The 23772-nt window shown below is 37.4% G+C and overlaps 1 protein-coding gene across 1 annotated transcript in view; it reads right to left on the minus strand.

Annotated features, from left to right (window-relative positions):
* The window catches only part of ABCC8 (ATP binding cassette subfamily C member 8), a gene marked incomplete at its 3' end in the record, with an annotated part of 70993 nt that overhangs the window by 39899 nt on the left and 7322 nt on the right, over positions 1-23772 (minus strand). The window contains exons 3-10 of the mRNA XM_083358473.1: positions 22191-22312; positions 15434-15600; positions 14289-14531; positions 13499-13684; positions 9449-9613; positions 7296-7451; positions 6847-6981; positions 5202-5364 (exon numbers count right to left, since the gene is read on the minus strand). Of these exons, the coding sequence (XP_083214599.1) occupies positions 5202-5364; positions 6847-6981; positions 7296-7451; positions 9449-9613; positions 13499-13684; positions 14289-14531; positions 15434-15600; positions 22191-22312 (1337 nt within the window). The remainder of the gene's footprint in view (positions 1-5201; positions 5365-6846; positions 6982-7295; positions 7452-9448; positions 9614-13498; positions 13685-14288; positions 14532-15433; positions 15601-22190; positions 22313-23772) is intronic.

Raw genomic sequence — 23772 nt, forward strand, 5'->3', positions numbered from 1 at the left:
CAAATATCTTGCCTAACTAAAGCAGACTATCATCCCCATAAAGCATATAGTCTGAAAACTCTTATGGAGAAGCCATTTTCACCCTCTTTCTGTCATGTAAAGCATCTGAACTGAATTTTCTCTTACTCCTCTGGAATGCATTCCCTCCCTCCTGGGAATCCAGACTACATTCCATCACAGTTCTGGTAGTGCTTCTGTACCATGAATAATAGCAATAAAATAATAACTAGCAATTTCCGGGGACTTTATGGGTAGATTAGATGTACAGTACTGATTTCTTCTCTATGTCTAGGCAATTATAGGAGAATGTAGGGATTATTCATCACAGATGGCTGGGTATAGAAATGGGTTCCCTATTGTTCTGGGTCTTCTTTGCAGCTGGCCATTAAAATATAAATTATCCATTCTATTACTTATGTTGCCAACATTTCTTTCTAATTTGAACAAGTGATAACTGACAAATTGTTCAATTTAGGTCATAAATTTATATTCTATTCAGTTTCCTGCTTCACACTGCAAGCTTATTGCAGCAGTTAAACAGGAAATATTTCAAATATTTAAAAATCTAATAAAATAAGCTATAGATAAGCTTTCTGGGCTCAATTAAACCTATATTTGGAAGGAAGACAAAGAATTTTCATTGTAAATTTCATACATGTTTTAAGGCAAAAATCCAAAATTCATTTCTTGGCATCTATACGTAGGAGTGCTTTCTCCCCTGACTTCTGGAATGATGCTTCCAGTATCAGCAATACAGAACTACATGGATTAATGTGCTATCTCAGGCAGCTTTAGTATGTATGCTGTAGTGATGGACGCCAATCTTTGTAATTTTGTAGGGTTTTCATAAGCCTGTAAAAAGTACAATATTCTTTGGCAGAGTTCACATGTTCTGCTAAACTATGGTTTGCTTAACAATGTTTTTTCCCCAATAAACTGAATTGGCTAGCTTTATACATGGAAAGTCATAAAGCACTGTTCCTTAATTAATATTTGGAGCTCTCTGTCTCTTTTCTCTCTCTCTCTGAGACTTAATAGGTTGCACCAATTGAACCACTGTGGTTTGTAGATTAAGTTTTACAGCTAGGTAACTATGTAAAAATGTCTTTAGTTAAGTTCAGGCACCATACTAAGGTTTAAGCGTTATTTGTTGACAACACTATAAAAGTTAACACTAAGCCATTATAGGTGATTTAAAGACTACAATGGCTAGATTTAGTGATTATGCTAACACATAGTAGACTTACATATTGTATACATTCAGCAGCTTTTCATTGGGAAATGGTGAAATGTGAAAAGCATTTTTTTTAATTGCAGAAGGTGCTTTCTGGAATGTTACAGTACTGTATATAATACAGATAATTGTATCTATAATTTCCCATTAGCTTCTAGTGCCAATTCAAAGTACAGTTCAGCAGCAGGTTTTATCAGGCACTTTGCTTTTATGTTTGCATATATTTGTTAATAAATTTTGCAAATCAGAATATTGCTAAGGACTCATATTTACCATTAAATGTATAAAGTGACAATTCGAATATGCCACAAATTTGTTGAAAGGGTATCAATTGAATAAAATAAATGATAAAATGCTATCATTTTATTGCATCAAAAAGTTTATATATTCCAAGAGGGATTTACAGTACTTTTGGAGTTAGAAAAAAGAAAAAGTTATCTTGCAGAAATGTTCTTAGAAAATTAAATAAGAATAATTTCAATGAAATGTCAGCCAGAATATTCCAGTGCCTCACTAGCTTTTGTAAGAAAACGTGAACTTTTACCAACGTAAACTTTTTTCTAAGATAAATGCAAAGAGAAAGACTCTGGTGGTGCAGTGGTTAGAATGCAGTATTGCAGGCAAACTCTGCCCACAGCCTAGAGTTCATTCCTAATGTGCTCAAGGTTGATTCAGCTTTCTATCCTTCTGAGGCTGGTAAAATGAGGACCCAGATTGTTGGGGGCAATATGCTGTAATGCACTATGAAGTGGTATATAAGTCTAAGTGCTATTGCTATTTTCATTAAGCTCAGAGCTGGAAGTTTAAATGTCCCACATCCTATGTATCAACAACAATTCATTATCTCTATGAATACATTAAAATATATTATAGGAGTTTCTAGTACAACATTATTTGCATTTATAATTCTAACATTTAAAACAATTCATTATCACAGTCTATTTTCAAATTTAATTTCTGGCTGGCTTTCCACATCACGTTAAGCCATAAGGTTTGTTTAGTTTCTAGGTATTTTTTTTTATATGTCTTATGACTTAGCATAGTGGTCTCAAGATCTCAACTTATGGGCTTCCTTTTCTTCAAATTTCCCTCATTAGCCAAAAGCCATTTCTTAGGATGTATCTGCTGGCAGGTAAACTGAATGAACTAGCACAGTTTAGAGAAAAAGAATCATGACTTGTCTGACTAAGTAGATGTACAGATCTGAGCTACAAAAATCAGGGCAATCATTAGAAGATGGCACTGGAAAGAGTCTTATGTATTATTTTGTTGTCACCGAGAGGTTGGAGAGACTTTTGCATTCCACATCTGTTTAATCGTAGATAAAGAAAGAAGAGATTATGGATGGAAGGATGGGTGGATGGATATTATTCCCTCATTTCCCATAGTGATCTCTTATGAAAGCCTACTCTAAATAAGAAAATTTATTCATGATAATTCACAGACATCTGGAGGGAACCAAGTGGGTGAATTATGTTCTGAAGTAATGTCCTTCAAGCAGATTATTTTTAAAGGAAAATATCAAGATTGTTTATTCCCTAGAGAAAGGAAAATGAGTTAAAGTACTTATGATAATAAATATTACCAATATGCCATATGTTTTGTGCATTTGGTTGCCTATTATCACAGACCAATGCAGCACCATCTCAAGAGACCTCTTTCATGATGAACATTTAGTATGATAAATAAGATCTCGTAGGAACTAAGGAAAACATAAGCAGCTTTTTAGTGCTAAAGGGTAAAGTTAATGCCTTAAGTACAGCCAAATTTGAAAACTTTCCCAGGGCCTTTTTCCTTGCCCCCGTTTACTGTTCTCAGCTGCTTAAAAACAGATTTGGGTGACATACTATTTATCCTTTTGGAGATAATTAGTGAAGAATTCATATTTGCTATCAAATGTTTCACTTATAATCAGTTTTAACCATTTCAATCCACTGCATTTATTTACGGATGTCACAGTAATCATCTTTCTTACTACTTACTTACACTTGAAATGCTGCACTGGTATTAACTGTATAGTTACATGATATTGTTGTATAACTACTCTTTTATTTTATTTCTAATATACATACCCAATTTTATATCCAGTAGTAGGTACTATTCAAAAAAATGTCAGTTAATTCTTGCTAAATAAGCATATAAAATCAGTATTAGTCTGATATTATATAACAGAACATTCCAAAAAATTTAACAATTGGCTCTCACAAGCCTGAGCAAGCCACTTGTTATTTTATAATAAATTTCATACAATGAAATTATTACTTTATTAAAGATTAAGATTATAATTTTACTGCAACATTTCTACATACTTCCTTTTGCCTTTTCTATTACTCAATTTACTATTCATACCAAACAACTGTTAAACAGTAACAGTCATTAGCTCATGGAGAAAAGTCTCCTTTGTATACCTACATTTTTTATGTCTGACATATATAATACATTATTTACTATATCAGGGATAAAAATACAGTTATAGGCAGCTCCTAGCATTTAAATTTCTCCTCAGAGGGTCATCGGAAATTGCAAGTCAATTACTTCTTTATGCATTATTAAATGTTTCACATTTGTCAAAAACCTAAAATTATTTCAGTCTTGGCTTCGTTAAGTGGATTAAAAATGCAAAACTACTGTAAATGTTTTATAGCTGCACACAGTTCTTGTCTGTTTATAATATTTAAAGATGGGGGAAATCATGAGTGTATCAAATTCTGAAATGATATAAAATTGATACAACCAAAATATATAACCAAAAGTTAACAAAGGATACAAACAGCCCAGAGCACTCCTATCCTAGCAACCAACAGTCAAATAAACAGAAAGCAGCATCAGATAAACAGTCAAGGAATAAAATAACATCCTGATCAAGAAACCATCAAAGAACCATACCCCAAACAACACAGGCTGGACAAGCTACTGTATACAAATAACTAGCAAACTCTGTTGATCCTGAGCTGCATATATTGTCTACTATTGGTATAAAACAGCTTTCTGCAGTTACAGTCCCAATTCAGATGTAAAATTGATTAAACATGCTATTGGCCTAAAAGCTAGAAATATTCTCAATGGGAAAATAAGGGAAATTGGTAATTTCATGTCACAGGACTTTATCCTTATCTTAGGATAGTCATTACCCTGTTATGCAAAAGAATATCCATATACCTACAATTGTACATTTGATTATTCTGCTTTGACCACACATAAGATGATGTTACACCATGTTGGGGTTTGCTTTACTTGGATTAAGAATGCTGTGTAAATCATGTAAACCATGATTTTCATATAAAACAATCAATCTGAAAAGAGTAATGATCTGTGAACCAACTATTTACTGAAGATATAGATTACTGCTTTGATTTTACTTCATGCAAACACATTAACTAATAATGATCTGACTGCTTGAGAAGGATTTTAAATTGTCAAGTCCATTGAGGAGATGTGCACATTTTGTCAATTTTTAAAAATATTGAAAAATTGATATTTATCTCAATATTAAGGTGTAGCACAAATATATTTCTAACATCGAAAAGATAAACTCAAGTAGAACTCAAAAGGCTATGGAATCTTTTTTTCATATAATTGAAGAAATAATGCTTGTGCGATGGGCTCTGTTCTCTCACCTCTTTTTACCTTCAAGAAAATTCAACCAGTCCATTGGACTGAATTTTTGAGGATTCATGGAGAATTCCAGGTGGAAGGGAACAAATTATTTGATGATGAACAAGCAGGAGAAATTCATTCTATTGGCTGTTTTCATTTACATTTTTTTTTTAAAAAAATGCACAATTGGTCTTGCCTTTGAAAACCAATTTTCTAAACGACTGTAGTGCAGTATTTTTTTAATGTCTTGGGAGTTTTCTTGGTATGGAACTCAATCCTTTAAATATGCAGTAAACTAACTGAAAACCTATTTAAATTTATACAAACATTTAAACTGAGATTGGGGACAAAAAAGAAGTGAATTTCTTACTTGATATAGAGGTATAAAGAGCAAAAGCCTTAAGACTTGTCATTTCCTTTTGCCGAGTTTCTTCCACACTACTGTGAAAAATGTGTTCCCAGGCATAGAGTTTGAGTAGTTTAATGCCTCGAAGCATTTCATTTGTTTTCTTCAGTCTCTCATTGGAAGATTCCTGGAACATTGGCATAAAAAATAATTTGGGATTATAGCGAGATCATAAGATACAGTAATAGATAACAATCCATGGTAATGCAAATTGGTTGCAACAAGGCCCTATGCTTCAATTTTTATTTAAATACTTTTTCTCTCTTATTTATTTATTTATGATATTTCTATGCCACTGTGTTCAAGAGAGATTCTTGATGGTTACATAAAATAATCCATATTAAAATACCCACAGTATTTTAGGAGGAGTAAAAACAGGAGTAAAAACAACAAAAACAGTCAGAATAAAACCATTCAACATAAATTAGAGATACAATAAATAAAATAAAGATGGCAATGTTTACATTTGGGGAAAGTTCTCCAAAACAATTCAGTCTTTAAGAACTTCTAAAATACCTACAAAGAAGCAACAGTGCCTGCATTTCTTGAAAATAAAGGATTTGCAGCAGTTTCTCTCTGGTGGAACTAACTGGTCAGGCTGATATTGAGAGCAGTAGGCAGTTCTGAAGAGAGTGTAATGCCAAGGTATAATGGGCTTTATATGTCATTGCCTACACCTTACATGGAAACTAAGCAATAATTAACGCCGAATCTGGGGGCAATGTGCTCCTAATACTGGGAGCCCAAAATAAAGTGTTCTACTGCATTTGGGATCAACTGAAATTCTCAAATACAGTACTCTTTAAAAGCAGTTCCAAAAAGAATTGGAAGCTGAATGTTAAATCTGGGCATTATATATCCAAGACCAATTGTCACTAAGCTGCTTATATGGCATATCTGCACAGCTTTCTATTGGTTAAGTTTTGTGTGGAATACAGAGATTTATTTCTTTAACAGTACCAGGTTTTTGTGTCAGAAAAATGAAAAACAAAACTATGCCCTTCCTCTCTTTTTTTCAATTTGGTGGGTAGTTATTTTGAAACTATAAGCAAATTAAACACTATTAAAAATACAATCCTCTACCCTTATTGGTAAATTTGTCTCACTATATTTAACAGAGGGACGCGGTGGCTCAGTGGGTTAGGACGCTGAGCTTGTCGATCAGAAGGTCGGCAGTTTGGCGGGTCGAATCCCGAGTGCCGCGTAACAGAGTGAGCACCTGTTACTCGTCCCAGCTTCTGCCAACCTAGCAGTTCGAAAGCACGTAAAAATGCAAGTAGAAAAATAGGGACCACTCCGGTGGGAAGGTAACAGCGTTCCGTGCGCCTTTGGCATCTAGTCATGCCGGCCACATGACCACGGAGACGTCCTCGGACAAGCGCTGGCTCTTCGGCTTTGAAACGGAGATGAGCACTGGCCCCTAGAGTCGGAAACGACTAGCACGCATGTGCGGGGGAACCTTTACCTTTTATATTTAACAGAACCCATTGTTGACTAAATATTTAGAATGCATATAATATGTCAAGGACACTGTCATAGATATGAGATTACAAATTAATAGTCTAAAATTGAGAAATTGGGTAGATATAATAATATTGACTGAACTTACCAGTGTACTTCTTTGAGCTTGTGAAAGTTTCGTGGCTACAAAGTATTGCACAGGGGCCAGCACTATGATTACAGCTGCTCCAATTAAGGCACTGATTCCAAGCAGGTAATAGAGCAGAACAATTCCAACAATAATCTGCAATGATGGAAAGAGAAGGGACATTGATTTGCGTAATCAATACAATTCTAAAACTGGATGGTACGGGCATTTAGCAGGATGGGAGGATTCTAGACATGTCATCAATTGTTATTTTTGGAGAAGGTATAGTCTGTCCTCCAAAAAAGGAAAGCATACTCTACCTCAGAATAACTACAAAATTAGAGATAAAAGCTATGAAGATTCAAATAACTTAGATCTCATGATCCCATGGGAGAGTAGTAGGCAAACATTTTACATTGACCTCTTTTCCCATGGGTTAACTTTAATTAATAATCCATTCAATTTCTTACCTGTACAGGCATAGCCCAGAGATTAGGACACAGGAAGAAGAACCACATTAGCTGGTTTGTGTCTATTGCAACCAGATTACAGATCTGACCTGAGGTCATTTCCCCCATGGACATGTTGGAGGTTGATAGTCTCATGATCTTACTATAGATTTTCGTCTAGAATAAAAATGTTGAGTTTTATTTGAAACGGGGGGAAAAAGCAAACTTTCACACTGATAATATCTTGTTCCATATTGATAACCAATCATGACAATACCAAAACATTATGATTGTAAGAATATTGAGAATTCTGAAATTACATACTAGCATCAGGATATCTAACATAAACAGATATATTGCAGCATTTTTATATAATTAAGCTTATCTCATGCTATGAGAATGACTATTGAGATTCTCAGTCATCCAGGTCATGTTTGTCCCAAAGGTGCTTTTTCAGGAGGCAACTGGACTTACTTTGTTTTTCTGAAGAAGCTTCTTGGATGAGAAGTGAAACATCTTCAAGAAAAAACTAAAAAAGTCCAGTTTCCTCTTGAAAAAATATCTTTGGGTCATGCTATGAGACTTACATAATAGTAGAACTGATTCCAACAGATTGTGAAATTTACTGATTACAAATTACTGTTTTATATCCTAGATGCAAGGATGTAAAATGTGGATACTAATAGCTTAACGGTAACATTAGCATGGAGACTACAGAATATACCGTACCTCCTCTATAGTTCCTGCTGCACTAATTTGATTTTATAAAAGGAAAGAAGCTCTCTGATTATTAGTAGATGTTTTAGAAATTCAAGCTGAGAGACTCGAGTTGGCTGTAGTATAAAAAGTTGTTTTTATGCTACAAATTAATTTTTTGGAATATGTTTCAGAAACAAATCCTCTGTTTTTATTAATTGGTACACACATATATTTATATGGAGTTTGGTTCTTTAATTCCACAGCCAGAATTATTATAAATGTTATTATTTCTTCATCTATTAGAAGGTATCAGATAATTCAGTAAGAGTACAATTTTTCTCTTCTAATATTCAGGTTGGTAGTGGAACCATTGTCCTGTGCTATTAGGCAATCAAAGAAAGTTTGCATATCGAGGTGGCTGTTGTTGAATATAAGTTGATGCAGAAAATTTAATTTTTATGTGCCCTTGAATCAGTTTCAACTCCTGGTGACAAGTCCCTGGAGGTTTTTTGGAAGTGGTTTGCCATTATGTTCTTCTTAGGGCTGAGAGAAAGTGATTGGCCCAAGGTCACTCAGATGGCTTTGTGCCTAAAGTGGGACTAGAACTCACAATCTCTTGGTTTCTAGCCTGGTGCCTTAGCGACTACACCAAATTGACTTTCAATTTAACTGTTACTGTTGATAATTAATTACTGCTATTTCTGATATCAGAGGTTCAATTTGCTTCATTTTTTCTTGTTTCCTTTTCTTTCTTAATATAGAAACCCAAGCTATGATCAATTTGTGCTTAAATCAGATGAGCTATTAATTTCAGGAGCCATGTAGGACAGCTGCAGCTTATATAATAAAAGGCAAGGAAGGACATGAAAGTTTGTCACAGTAGAAAGAGGCTGCTGAGTGAAAGCCTGGTCTGCCTAGAGGACGTGCATTTTAAGAAAGCAAATGGATGGATATAAACATGACTTTCAAAATCTTCTAGGCTATGAATGTGTACAGTACATTCAATAAAACAAGAGAAAGCATAAATGATTTCCCTTTTTCCCTTAACTCAAGAGCATCTGTAATCTTGCACATTTTTAATGTCCTCACCACCACAGTAAAAGGCATTTTAATGACGTTACACATTTGAGTACCAAGCTAAGATGAAAATCAAAGAGTTTTATTTAGGGCATAGCCTTTTCCTCAACATATTGTCCTCTTTTTTGATATATTGTCACCTTCACTGCCAATTGTCATCTTCATTGACAGTAACTTTTCTAATTCTGTTCTTTTTATTTTGAAGATATTCAAGGAAGCTTTTTTTTTACTCATTCTCCTGATGCCTCATTAATATTAGCTCAATCTGAGTTTTAGCTTTCCTGATGCCATCTGTACAAATCCATACCATCTCTGTGGGGTTATTCTGGTCTTCATTAATAATTTCCCCCCATTAAAATAGCAATAAAATAGAAATATCTGGAGGATATTTGAAATACCTGTATTGCTCCTCTCAGGTTAATTCCTGTTTCAATGGCCACATAGTATGATGCCTGGAGAAAGGTTCTTTGCAACAGAAGTGCAAAAAAAAGGAGGACCGATAAAACATAAACATTAGCCAAGAATTCTTGAGAAGAGATGAAGAAAACACCCATTATTTCAGTCTGAAGGAAAAAACAAAAACAAAAAGGCTATGAAAAAACTCCTCTGGTTTTAAAGAATTCCTATAAATGCAACAGAACACAAATGCACAATGAAAACTGCAGAAATACTGAAATATATTTCAACAAGGCATGGAACAATTGCTGAAATTGCTTACAAGATCTTGCAAAGATGGCAAATATATAATCTAATTTTGATTTACATTGGAATGCCAATGTAACCACCAATAAAACAATTTTTTATTGTTAAAAGTAACATTCATTGTATTTTTCACATTGAAGTCAGCCTTATTTCTGTCAAAAAATAAGCAAGGATTATTTCTGTTTTCTAAAGTGTAGCACTGATTTTGTTGTTGAATCTTCATAGGACTGAAAGTTTCCCTAAGCAAAACAAAGACATATTGAATATATAAAAAAACAAACACATCAGGAAGAAAACTGATTTTTTTATTGATACATTATTGTCTATCTATGTCCATAGAATTTTAATGTGGGAATGTATTCAGGTATGTTATACATCAGAAGCAGAACAAAGTGATGAAATAAGGTCAGTTTTTAAATATACATTCTTATGCTTTAAAGCATGTATTTTGAATCCAGAGAATACAATGTGTCTCTTCAGATGCAGAAATATATTCAGAAAATAACCAAAGAAATATTAAAAATCCCTCCTTGATCAATTTATGGAAGTTTTTCTAAGTAAATTTTGCAACTAGCACACGATGGGGATAATTTGGGCAATTTAGATCAGAAAACAATTTTAATGGAATGTATTATTTTGCATGATATTCTACATTATCATTTTAGTAATATTGGGCATATATCTGAAAATGCCATTTTGATATTTTCAGAATTATGCTGGCAATTAGAAATTATAGTATCTTCAAGTGCTTCATTTTGCATAGAAAATTATCACTTGTCTGTTCTCAATACTAAAAAAACAAAGTTAAAATCAAAGAGATAATAGCAGTGACTAAAACTTAGCATCAATATTATCAACAATATGCAAGCGCCCTTGGGTTAGGTTAAAGAGATCGTATGTATCTGGTGTTAGTTTTGTATTACAATTGTAGGTCAAGAATAACTTTGGAAGCAAAAGCATTAGGATAATTTCATTCAACTGACTCTTCAGGGATGCATTTGAGAAGAAGAAAGATGAAATGGAAGTACTTCTTAAGAGCCAGTAAAATGTTGAACTGGGGCATTAAATGGAACCTAAAGAATCTGTGCTATCTTACCAATATCAGCTCTCCTTTTTATTAGATATAGGCTAATTAGGTACTTTGAATAACTTACACTAAAGGTGGATAGGGAGGCTGAATATTTATACATTATGATATTGTGGTGAGGGGTGAGGAGATTCTGTTGAGTGCTATAGAATTCCTGCCATGTATAGGCTCTAGGTTTACAAGGACTGGATCATACAATTGTGTTCAACCAACATAATGCGTAGTATATACTAGTCTGATTAATATTGTTCTTTTTCTCCATTTGAAACCTAAAATAACAAGACTGAAAGATGCCATTTAGCTCAGCACCACACAGGAAGCCTTCACAGCAAAATACCGACTTGAACCTGGGCCTCCATGCTCCTAGTTGAATACCGTAAACATATGAAAATATTTGTTCAAAATCTATTACAAATAAGATTTATTGGCTATTTTATGACCAATGGCATAAAATACAAGATAGAAAAATAGCTGGAAGGCCTTCTCACTTGACCTAGACTATCTGGTGAGAAGAGTCCAGAGGAGAGAAGAGTCCAAAGAGAAGATCTTGTCCAGGGTATTTGTGTATGGCATAGCAACTAAACAAAGGTACACATTTTAAGAATTTTTGACATGACAAGCATAAATTGTTCAACCTCACCGCCCTAGCTTTATTTCATTATGTTTTAATTTCCTTCAGGGAGATTCTGGAGAAAGTAGGAGAAAGTAGAAGGCTCTAGGAAATGAAACTCATGGTGACCTCTTCTGTTGGACTGATGTTTGAATGAACTCAACTCATTAATGGTGTAATTTATGTTTTAACTTGTAATATTTTCAGTTGTTTTCCAATATTTTGCAAGTGTTGTGTGTGCTCCATCACTAGAAGTTTTTAAGAAGAGATTTGACGGCCATTTGTCTGCAATAGTATAGGGTCTCCTGCTTGAGCAGGGGTTGGACTAAAAGACCTCCAAGGTCCCTTCCGATTTTATTATACTCTTATTCTATTATAATTTGGGCTTCTCTTTAAACAAATCATTTTGTCTTTATCATATACAAAAGTAGTTAAATTAGAATTCTTGTACTTAAACAAATGTGGGTATCAGGCACAAGAAACCAAGAGCTGAGTTTATTCCATGCAACCTATACACAAGAATCGGATCTACTAATTATCAATGTGGACTGGCAACAGACAAGAGTCAACAGACTTCAAGGAGAGCTAGACCTGGGTCACTTTCAGTGGCATAGGGACTCCAGATTGATGGTGTATTTGACCCCGCTCTCAGGCTCCGCCTGGTCATCTCCTACATCAGGCTGTTTAAACTTATATCTTAATATATTTCTTACTAGAAGATCTGCTCTTCATTTTATTCTTACATCTAATTTTGGAAGCAAAATATGTTTAAAACTAGAACAAAAATAAATGATTAATGCTTCCTAAAGCTGTTACTAAAGAAGATAGTATTGTTAGCATGACATAAGTACTGAAACAATATATGGTTGAATAATATATCATTGAAAATGTAAAGCATAATCTTATAAAAACATTCTAACTTTCAAAGTTTGATGTGATTCTTTATAAGGCCATTCTCTGTTTTTTCTTAGAGAGGCTACCTCTATTAAATGGTGAAGTTAGCCACAGTATATTAATAAAAGTATATAAATGATAAAGCATTAAAAGGTTTTGTGTTACCACAAGAACTGCTGGCTCATTCTATAAATCACTAAGGTGGTTACCTTTTAAATATGTTACATGAGCTAAAGCTGCATTTTTCTACAATAAATTATATTATTTCTTTTTTCTTTTTAATAATTTATAATCCAAAACACTATTATTGTTTCCTCTTCCTAAATACTGAACTGATGGAGAAAACTTGAAAATATATTATTTTAAAAGCTACAATTATAGAAATTATTCTATTTCCATTCCATTATACAAATGCCAATCTTTTACTATACTGCATATTTGCAGTCAAACTGATTAGCTGTTTATGGAATCTTAAAAAAAAGCAAAGCTCATTAATATGGATAAAAAATTGCTCACCTTTTAACCTGAAAGGTTTTTTGTTTGGACTTGCATTTATAAAAACTTTTTTTTTTGGGGGGGGGGGAATCTGGGAATATAAAAGCAAGGTATATTTGTGTTTAGTATATTTTTCTTTGGATATAATTTCCTTGCAATACCAGGTCCCTTTATTGACTTTTCCAATACGATGGCCCTCAAGACTATGGAACTGTTTTGTCACAACAGAAATCTGTTTTTTCTTAATTTCTGTATAAAGAGAGAGACAGAGAGAATGCCGCCACAATTGTCTGGGAGATCTGCAGCTTCTTTGTTACAGGAAGATGATAATCCTGGGAATGGGAAAATACTGTATTTTATTTTTGACAGGCTTTTGGTCATTTCTTGTGGCTTGGTGCCAGCTGGAACAGTGTCAAGGCCACAACTGAGTGACTCATTCACTCACGCTCATTCACTCACGCACACAAAAAGGAAAAGGAATCAGTTTTCACAGGGCTCATCCAGAGAGCAAGAGTGAATTTTAAACACCCACATGCCCTCATATAATTAAGCCAGGGACCATGATTTCTGCAGCTTGAAGTTTAGAAAAAGTGAGTTTAGCAAGCTTAGAACAAAGAAAAAGTTAACAGACATTTTATGTTAATGATTCAAAGGAAGTACCTGGACATGCGAAGTGTTGTTTCCTTTCCTTACATGAACAATCCCAGAGATGCAAAGTGGACCAGCAAATCCAAGCAAATCTGCCAGAATACGGAAAGTGCTGCTTAAAGCTAAAGGTCTTCCAAAGCCATAGCAGAGGGCACACCAAATACTTCTGGATCCTTGTGGATATGGAGTGTCTTTGTTCTGTCCAGTAATAATACAAATTATTAAATTCAGGCAGGGGGTGACATTTTAAAATTTTTATGTTCTAAAATACATAATACATAAATAAGGTTTTATAAATCCTGACCTTTACTAGAAGAGATAATAACTGTTTTCATTTCTTGGCCATGGAAGAAGGGAGCAAGTTAAAGTTACCATCCCCAAGCCCTGTTACCATTAAATTATAGATCTAGCTGTGTCTAACAATTAACTCATAATTACTTTATTTTGTATTACTATAGCAATAGCACTTAGCCTTGTATACCTCTCCACAGTGCTTTTACAACCCTCTCTAAGTGGTTTACAGTGTCAGCCTATTGACCCCAACAATCTGGATCCTCATGTTATCGACCTTGGAAGGATGGAAGGCTAAGTCAACCTTGAGCCCCGTCAGGATTGAACTCCAGACTGTGGGTGGAGTTTGATTTTAAATATTGGCATACATGCTACTAAATTGTCAACAAAGAAATCTTCCAACTGTTTTTTTTTCTCAGATGACATTCACAGGTGTATAAAAGTCTTGTCAGTTTTAAAAAGAGGACATCCTCTTTATACCATATGAAATCTGTTTGTTTTGCAGTCATACCTTTTGTGCTTGAAAAGCCTTATTAAGGTGCATGTAGTTGGTGACAGCTCTCATTGCAATAGGCAGTTTGCCTATAGCTTTCAAATCTATGGGTTTTTTGTGGGCAGTTTTAATAAAAGTATTCATCCACCAATATGTTCCTTTGGATAGGAGATTCACAAAAGGTTGCAGGAATCTGACTCCAAGGTCCTGAAGATCCTCAGGAGGTTTTACTTCTTTGGGTTTTTTGAAGAAAATATATCTCTAAGTTTTGTAAAGTCAAAAAGAATCAGCAAATTAATATGAAGGCAGATAAAATTACCATTATCCTGTAATTATTTCCCTGCTCAAGACGACCAAATAATCATGAATTTTAGAGTTTGCATACATGAAATTAAAAAAGAATGCTTTAGATAAACTACTTTTACAATACAAAATCTTTTTCAAAAACATAATAGCTAGAATTAATTTACAATAGTTTCACAACTTAGAAAACAGTAAATATTTCTCAGATTAGTGCTATGTTTCTGTTAGATGCTTTTCAACCTAGCAGTCAAAAGTTAGCTCAATTTTAATAGATAAACATATTTAAATTCCAATAATTCCAGAGTATTAAATTATAATTTCTATTGTAGTGAGATTAATACGTGGAGGAAGACAGAAATGTAAACATTTTTCCTCCTATTCTGAAATACGAATAATAAATAAACTGATTTAAGGCTAGACTTACATAGCCTGCAACAATAACTTGCCAGCCCAAAACACATCTTCAGAAGGCATAAAAAGATACAATTTAATTATAAATAGTTGGATATTACATGACATTCAATTTTTCCACTTAAGAAAATAGGTATATGAAAATCTCAGTAAAGTATTCATAGAGCTTCTGAACTAAGGAATTGTTCTGGAAGTAACTGATGATGAACAGCATTAATTCTCACTAATATGAATCAATTATCTAATCTAATTCCAGATGTATATTTGTGTGCCAGGCTGTTTGGCACCATCTTGTGGAACAAGCTAATTTTATAAATCTTGCTTTAAAATGATTTCAGCTGGCTAAAGTTCTGGCCAAGCAGAGAGCCAAAGTAGAAATAATCTAGCTCTTTAGTTTTCTCTCCTGTTCTTCTTCCCTGAGTTATCATGCATATACAATTAAATCTTACCCTCACTCGGATTACGTTAATTTCTACAATTAGCAGCATTCCATAAAGTACAACCAAGAGTGCTGTGAGGCAGAATCGAAGCTGGCGTGGTCCAATATTATTATCACAAAACTTGACAAACTTGATAGTTTTGGTTATAAAAGCCAAAGTCCAATAGAATAACAAGGCTGTTGAAAATAAAGAATGTTATTTGAGATGCTGATAATTACTGAAGACAAACACAATTATATTATTTTTAAAAGAATCTACACTCCAAAAAGATTGATATAAATATAACTAAATTAGATTACTATGGTTACTAGAAAACCTGCATTGTTAACCAAGTGTAACTAACCCTACCCCTTTTCTTAGAATGAACCTGAATACAAATTATTCTGGAAATTTTCAGATATGTTGTTTGGAATATCAGAATTTTTATTGTTTGTTAGGAGCCCAGAAAAATAATTATTTTTAAGCAAATTAAGCAATTAAGCAAAAAAAATAAAAATAAAATTAATTAAGTCCAGATTGTTTAATTAAACCAGATTAATTACAATGCATATTTATGAGTTTTATTTTCTTCTGCTTAACCCATAGTCAACCATGGTTTGGCATGGTTCAACTTCTATAAACCAGCATAAAATATGCATATGTGGCCGAAGGAGCAACTTCATTCTGCAGCTGAGAATGGAGCTCTGGCCTGCATTTCAGTCAGAGGCCTTTCCAGAAGGCCTGTGCAGCCGATAAACAAGCTATGGGCTGGCAAAACAAGTGTAAATTGATGGGAGGCCTGGCTGTAATGGTGAGCTCCAACCCCCATCCCCTACCCTAACTTGATTTTTAGCCATGTGCCGAAAATTAGGGCTTATTTTGGGGGTAGGCTTATATTAGCCCCCCCCCAAGTCAAGCTAGGGCTTATTTTCAGGGTAGGTCTTACTTTTGGGGAAACACGTTAGTACAGAGATCGCTAGTGGGCTCTCTCAGCAACTGCAGCTCTAGTTTCCTTGGCTGGAGTCACAATGGCATAGCATTTCCTTCACAGCATCTTTGTTGTGCTTGCATGGACATCCTTTAGATCTTTCCCCAGTCTCCAATATACTACAGAGCAGCTAGCAAAGCATATGGTGGTTATCCATTCTAATAATGTGTCCCACCAACCACTTCTGAACTCTCAGGGAATCAATACTGTTGGACTTTACATGATCCAAGACCTTCATGTTGGAGATATGGTGTTGCCAATGAATGTGAAGGATGGAGAGGAGAGTGTGAATGTGAAATTGCTCCAGTTGTTTGATGTGTCGTTGATACAGAGTTCAGGATTCGCATCCATATAGAAGCGAATGGATAACCACAGTTCTGTAGATGTTCAGCTTTGTGGAAATATGGACATTGTGTTGGTTGAGCACACAGGGGCCCTATAGCCTAACTGTCCTTGCTGATTCTGAAGTCAATTTCTTTGTACAGGGACAGCCCCATTCTCTCAGTAGAAGAGACCTTAATCCAATGGGACAAACAGGAGGGGCTGATGATCTCTCCTGCTGCAGTGGATGATCAAGATGTCTGTGTCTTCTTGTGTTCCTAGTGCTCTACAACACCTGCTGGGCATGTCATCTTGATCATTGATCAGCCTTGTCTACTCAATTTTCCAGGCCAGACTACGCTCACTGGGATAGACAAATTGAAGTTGGCTATTCTCCCTGGTTTGGCCCATCTGCTGAGATGGTTTACCAAGGTATGACGGCTGCATGTGTTACAGCTATTTGGAGACAGCTGAGAGCCAAGTGAGACCAAGGGTGAAGGATCAATCCTAAAAAGGCACAGCAAGCCTCTCCACCAGAGCAACAAAATGTACCTATTTTTAACTACTTTTTATTCTGATTGTATTTGCTGATTGCTATTCAAGAACCTCTACAATACCACCGTGAAAACTGTGAGGACTATTCAAGGCATCTGTTGGATAAAGTCATTTGGAGCCACTTGGAATTGAATTCCAGCTGGATATGTAGAAACAAAGGGAAGCTCAATTCTAGCAAGTGTATTCATTGATAATCCTGTTCTGGGGAGATCCCAACTTTACCTCTATAAGACATTATATTTCTCCAGAGAGAATCTGGATTTTTTCCCCCATGCACTCACAGCTCTCCTCAAAGTGTCCACAGTGGTAGTTATGGTCAGAAAAGCCTTTGTACGGAATCATCTGGTCTGCCAATTGTGTCCTTTTCTGGAGTGAGAGACCTTACTCATAGCCACTCACACCTTAGTTAGAGCACTTCATTGCATTCTACATGGGGTTTCCCTTGAAAAGGGCACTCAGAAGCTACAGGTATTCCAGACCTGGTAACGTAACAGTTTGTTCTTTAATTGTGTTCCTCCCACGGCTTTACTACTTTTGTCATTTTAATTTATTATATTGTAGATTTTAATCATGGTAAGCTAGAGTCGTAGAAACTGAAATAGTAAACAAATTCTCAATTCGTTCCACCATATAGTCATTACTGATAACATCTAGTGTCAACACTGCTAACATCGGATGTTCTTACTTTGACAACAGATGGAAATGCAGCCATTTTTCTCTATTGCTTTTAGAGTTAATTGATGCTGGGAGGGGGGAATGTGGATGAGAGTCCAGCTAGTCATAACAATAACTCAGCCATGGGAATCCAAGGTCATTGCGCCCAGAGTTGATAAAGAGTTTTGGCAGGCTGGAGAGCTGGGGGAGAAAGCCCACGCTTCAAGCTAATTGGGGAATGTGATTTATGACTGTTTATTGGAGGAGGGAATTGTGCTTTGATACTTTGTATCCAGGGGAAGGGAATTTAGTGTTTGGTTTCCACTATGTAGTGCTGATACTTTGTTTCTTGAATAAAAGATTCTTTAAGGCAAGCAATGCCTCAAAGTTCTTTTGAAGAATTTCATGTGTTGGAACCATGACATCCAGCAGACTGAGTCAGACTGTTTTGATTGAATCCAAAATAATTCTATTCCATGAATATTTAACTTAATAGTGCTATCTTTAAACTCTTTTCCCAAAGAATAGTAAACTGTAAGAGGCAGAAGTTTGACTAGAAGCCAGTGAGATAGTTGAGATAGCTTTAAGGGATCGATCCACTTTTGAATTTGTCAAGCATTTTTCAAAGCTTTTTAGAGCTACCTAGTGGTAAATCTTGTGTATTCCATCCACTGCTACAATATGCTTTGCTAAGTACATCTAAATTAAAAGATACAGGACATTTATTCTGACTTTACTTTACTTTTTGGATTTACTTTCTCCGTATATGTGATGTATGTCTTTTGTGTATGTGTATGTCCTGCTTTTTAATTATTTAGTAACCTCTTTCACCTTTTCTATAGTATATCTTTTTTGAGACAGAACAAAACTGTACAGTTTTCTGAAAGTAGAATCACCATAGATTTACACAAATACATTTTGATATAATCCATTTTTACTTGTTTTCATTTAATATAGTCCATGTGTAATATGTGTGTTATTCATCACAATTGGACTGTGAATTAACAGCAGAGTATTGCTTAACTCTTTTTTATTATTTTATTTATAATAAACAAACAGCAGGTTATTAATCCAAATGAATTTTATATTGCATATTTGTATAATCAAAATCTTCTGTTAAATATATAGGTAGATTTAATATATTATCATTATTAAAAAAATGTTTTAATAGTGTCTCAAAAAATCTCATTTTGAGAAGATAAAAGATAAAATCAAACAGCAATATAATTTTATGTTTAAAAAAGCCCTAAAACAAACAACAGGGATTTTGAGATAATCTGAGGAACTTCATTGACAGGTTCATAATGTTGTTAGGAGGTTCCCTGATACATTTATGGCTAATGAAATCTTTATCTTTTTTATTCCCAGATATAACAAATAACACATGAAATTTAGATAACTATATGCTCTCACTGTTGAAAAGAGTGCTTTATGTAACAGTGAAAATATATAAACTACATATTTTTAAAAATATATAAACCAGGCATGTCCAAAGTCCGGCCCGCGGGCCATTTGCGGCCCGCGGGGCGGTTTAATCCGGCCCTCTAACAGCCCTCCCTGCCCTGTGCAAATGCGGCCCTCCCTTCTGATTGAGGGTGGCAAGCAGAAGACTGTCTGCCGCAGGAGGGCGGTGAGAGGGCCGCATCCTGACGTCACTGCCCAAACTTGGAAGACGAGCGGCGCAGGCGCGGGGCGGGCCTGGCGGGACTCACTGCCCTACTACAAGTGCATTAAGTTCGCGCTCTCGCCGTCCTCCGTCTCCTCCTTTCCCGGAGGTAAAGCTAACAACTGCGGCTGCTTGCTGCTGCTGCTGCTGCTCCTCCTCCTGCCGTATTGACTCTCTGCTACCCATTCCGAGAGGTGCGTGCGCACCTCCCCAAACCTGCCGACGTTTGGGGAGGTTTGGGGAGGTGCGCGCTGGGGAAAAGGCCGGGAGAGAAGGGGGTCCGGGCTGGGGGGAGGGATGGGGTGGGGGAGAAGGAGGCTTCCCGGGCTAGGGGGGGGAAAGCAGAAGCGAGGGATCAGGACTCCTCCCGCTTGGTTGCTGCCGCCGCCGCCACCACTCCTACGGCCGCCGCCTGCTCTCTTGGCTGGTTGCTTTCCGCTTCTCTCCCCCCCGCCTGCCCTCCTTCCTGCCTTCCTCCCCTCCGCCTCGCCTTCCCCGCTCCCGCGTTTTCCCTCTCCCCGCCTCGGATTCAGGGTGATTCCCCGGGAGAGGGCGATGGGATTCCGGTGAGCTTTCAAGCCTTCTCGGCGGTCTCCGGCACGGCTCAGGAAGCGTCTCTGCGCCGCCCGGCCGGAGCCTTTGCCTCCTTCCCTCCCCCAAGCAAGGCGTCCTTTTTCAAGTTGCAAAACCAAGCGGGGTGAAGCGGGCTGTCGGGAAAGACATTCAGGAGGGTCCCCCTGGAGAGGAGCGGGAGAAGGAGGAGGAGGAGGAGGGAAAGGAGGAGGAGGAGGTGATCGACTCGCCCAACCCAGTCCGGGCCGGCCAGCCCCGTAACGTCCGAACTCGCACCGTGGGCGGAGAGGCAGGAAGCCGAGAGGAAGAAGACTTGCGGCGGGGACGAGCGCGATCCAGCAGCAACACCCCGGGTCAGGCCCCAGTGGCGGAGGAGGCAGTGGCGGCGGCGGCCGCAGCACCGGCAGCCTTCCTAGCAGCGGCGGCGACAGAGGCGGCGGCTGTGGAGGAGGAGGCGGCGGCTGCAGAGGCAGCTTCCTGGCAGTCTTCTTCCTCTCGGCTTCCTGCCTCTCCGCCCGCGGTGCGAGCTCGGACGTTACGGGGCTGGCCGGCACGGACTGGGTTGGGCGAGTCGATCACCTCCTCCTCCTCCTTTCCCTCCTCCTCCTTCTCCCGCTCCTCTCCAGGGGGACCCTCCTGAATGTCTTTCCCGACAGCCCGCTTCACCCCGCTTGGTTTTGCAACTTGAAAAAGGATGCCTTGCTTGGGGGAGGGAAGGAGGCAAAGGCTCCGACCGGGCGGCGCAGAAACGCTTCCTGAGCCGTGCCGGAGACCACCGAGAAGGCTTTAAAGCTCACCGGAATCCCATCGCCCTCTCCCGGGGAATCACCCCGAATCCGAGGCGGGGAGAGGGAAAACGCAGGAGCGGGGAAGGCGAGGCGGAGGGGAGGAAGGCAGGAAGGAGGGCAGGCGGGGGGAGAGAAGCGGAAAGCAACCAGCCAAGAGAGCAGGCGGCGGCGGCCGTAGGAGCGGCGGCGGCGGCAGCAGCCAAGCGGGAGGAGTCCTGATCCCTCGCTTCTGCTTTCCCCCCCCAGCCCGGGAAGCCTCCTTCTCCCCCACCCCATCCTTCCTCCCCCCTCGTCTCGCGGCCTTTTCCCCGGCGCGCACCTCCCCAAACCTCCCCAAACGTCGGCAGGTCTCCGGACGGCGGCGGCTTGGAGAGGTGCGCGTGCACCTCCGCCCTTCGGAAAGGTGCGCGCGCACCTCTCGGAACGGGTGGTGCCACTCTCCATTTGGAGAGGTGTGCACGCACCACTGCCCGTTCAAAGAGGTGCGCGCGCACCGGGCGGTTGGGAGCCGCAGGAGACGGCTCAAAGAGCCGCATGTGGCTCCGGAGCCGCGGGTTGCCGACATAGTGAAAACTCAGCTGCCAGTTGATCTTAATGTTATAAAATGAAAAGTATGCCATTTGCAATTAACTTGGCATAAAATAATTCATTTGCATTTAATTGCAATTGTTCAAAGAATGTTCGGAAAAATGTTCGGCCCTCCAGCATGTTCACTTCATCCAATCTGGCCCTCTTTGAAAAAAGTTTGGACACCCCTGATATAAACTATTTATGTAACAGTGAAAATATATAAACTATTGTTTTTGTTAGAAATTATCGTACACTGCCTAGAATTCATTGAAATGGCAATAATAAATAAATAGCATACAGCACTATTAACATAAAATGCAGATGCATAAACTTAGTAATTCATATTTTAACATCACAACTATATTACAGGAAAACTATGGGAAATATTGGACATGTTAGGGAATGATGTCTTGTAGAAATAAACTCTTACTTTCGATTAAATTAGGGAGAGAAGAACATTTCTAGGAAAACTAGGAAACTATTCTAAATTCTTGCAATATGGCATTGGAGTGTCACATTTCCTCTAAAACTGTTTTGGAGTAACTAAAATCCTACGCATTTTTATCTATAATACAAGCAATTTCATAAGAACATATGAAGATCTGAAAGCTTATGTAATCAAGCATTATGCTCCCAAGCTTGCCACCCACATTCCTTATAGGTGATACATACCTATTAATAATTTTGGAAAATTGGATGTTTCAATGTTGTGATAATAAACAATGGATGTGATGGCTGCCAAAAATGCCATCCCTGGTGGCATGTATAGGTGTAAATGACCAGATTTCGAAATCCTAAGTAAAATGAAACATATTAATAAGTAGGTTCATTCTTTCAAAGAGAAATATTAATATGTATATGTAAAAGAATATGTGCACTTCCAACTCTCTCCAGATGGAGCATTTTCATATGCAGACATAAGGAAGTGTATCAGTGTTATAGTAAATCTAAGATAAGCAATATTATATAGGCCCACTCATTTTTCAGGGCAAGGATACAGAAAAAGGGGGAAATGACGTGCTTGTATTTGTACTGTTATGAAGTATAGTAAATACATACAGCAACTGAGAGCATCTGGGTGACCTCATCTGGGTTTAGAAGCTAAATGGGATTACTCAATTAGTATTTGAATGGAAGATTGCCAAGAAACAACATTTCAAAACTGTGGATGAACGTACTATTTCCATACTGCTACCAAGAAAATTACATGGCCATGGGGATTAATTCATCAGAAATTAAGCTCACTTCCAAGAAGGCTATTTTAAAAAAGAAGGGGTGGGTGGTAAAAATTTTTAGTCTAGAGATCATAAATTGCCCATTAATGACTTGTTTGTGAACCTCAGATCTCCCACTGAGACCCAAATGTAGTTCTTTTGTTATATTTCTGAGTTTGAGGGGTCCTTGGTGTCGCTGAGCTTGTTTATTTGCAGATATTTTATTACCCAAACTAGGTAACATCATCAGTGCTAGGGTACCTTTCTGAGTTTTGGGAGCACAATAAGCGTAAGAAATTCAGCCCACTTTCTAACCTTTGAAACTCATTCCAGATTGGCCATTGGTCTTGCCCACTTTTTGAATGCGATCTTCTCACATGCTGTACAAGTCTTAAGCTTCTATAGCCAAATAGACAGTTACAAAGAGAAAATGCTTCATCTTTCAAGGCTGATAGATATTTGAACTATTAAAAAAAATCATAGTCCTCCTTTCTACATTTCACTCCTGAGATGTATGTCATATTACTATTCCTAAGTAGTATTAAATACAAGATAAGGATTTGGGATTACTGTAGATCTTGGCTTCAGTCTTAACTAAACATTCATTCTGTTGAAAGAATGGATTTTTATGTAATGGGACTTCCCCCTTTTTTTTCTGCAAGTCCTGCTTTCCCAAACTGCTCTTAGATATTGCGGGAAATTAGGAAACAAGGGTTCAGATGTAACTCTAAATAAATCTTTCTGCTATTATTAAATAATCTTACCAACAATAGATAAAAAGGTGTTTTATTCAGTTTTAGTGCAGAATTACAAACAGATAAACTATAATTCAGAAAATCAATAAAATCAGTTTATGCAAACCAGACCAAATTAGCTAGATAACACTTCAGGTGGAATCCCTTCAGCATAGTGTGATATACGGTGTGAAAACACTACTATTGGAAGAAATATTTAGTAAAAATACATCCCCTTGCCCCCAACATGGAGGGAAGGATTCTTTAGGAGACTAACCAATGAATAATAATTACCAGAAGAGAGCC

This window comes from Vipera ursinii, assembly GCF_947247035.1.
Source record: "Vipera ursinii genome assembly, chromosome: 1".
Taxonomy (NCBI): Eukaryota; Metazoa; Chordata; class Lepidosauria; order Squamata; family Viperidae; genus Vipera; species Vipera ursinii.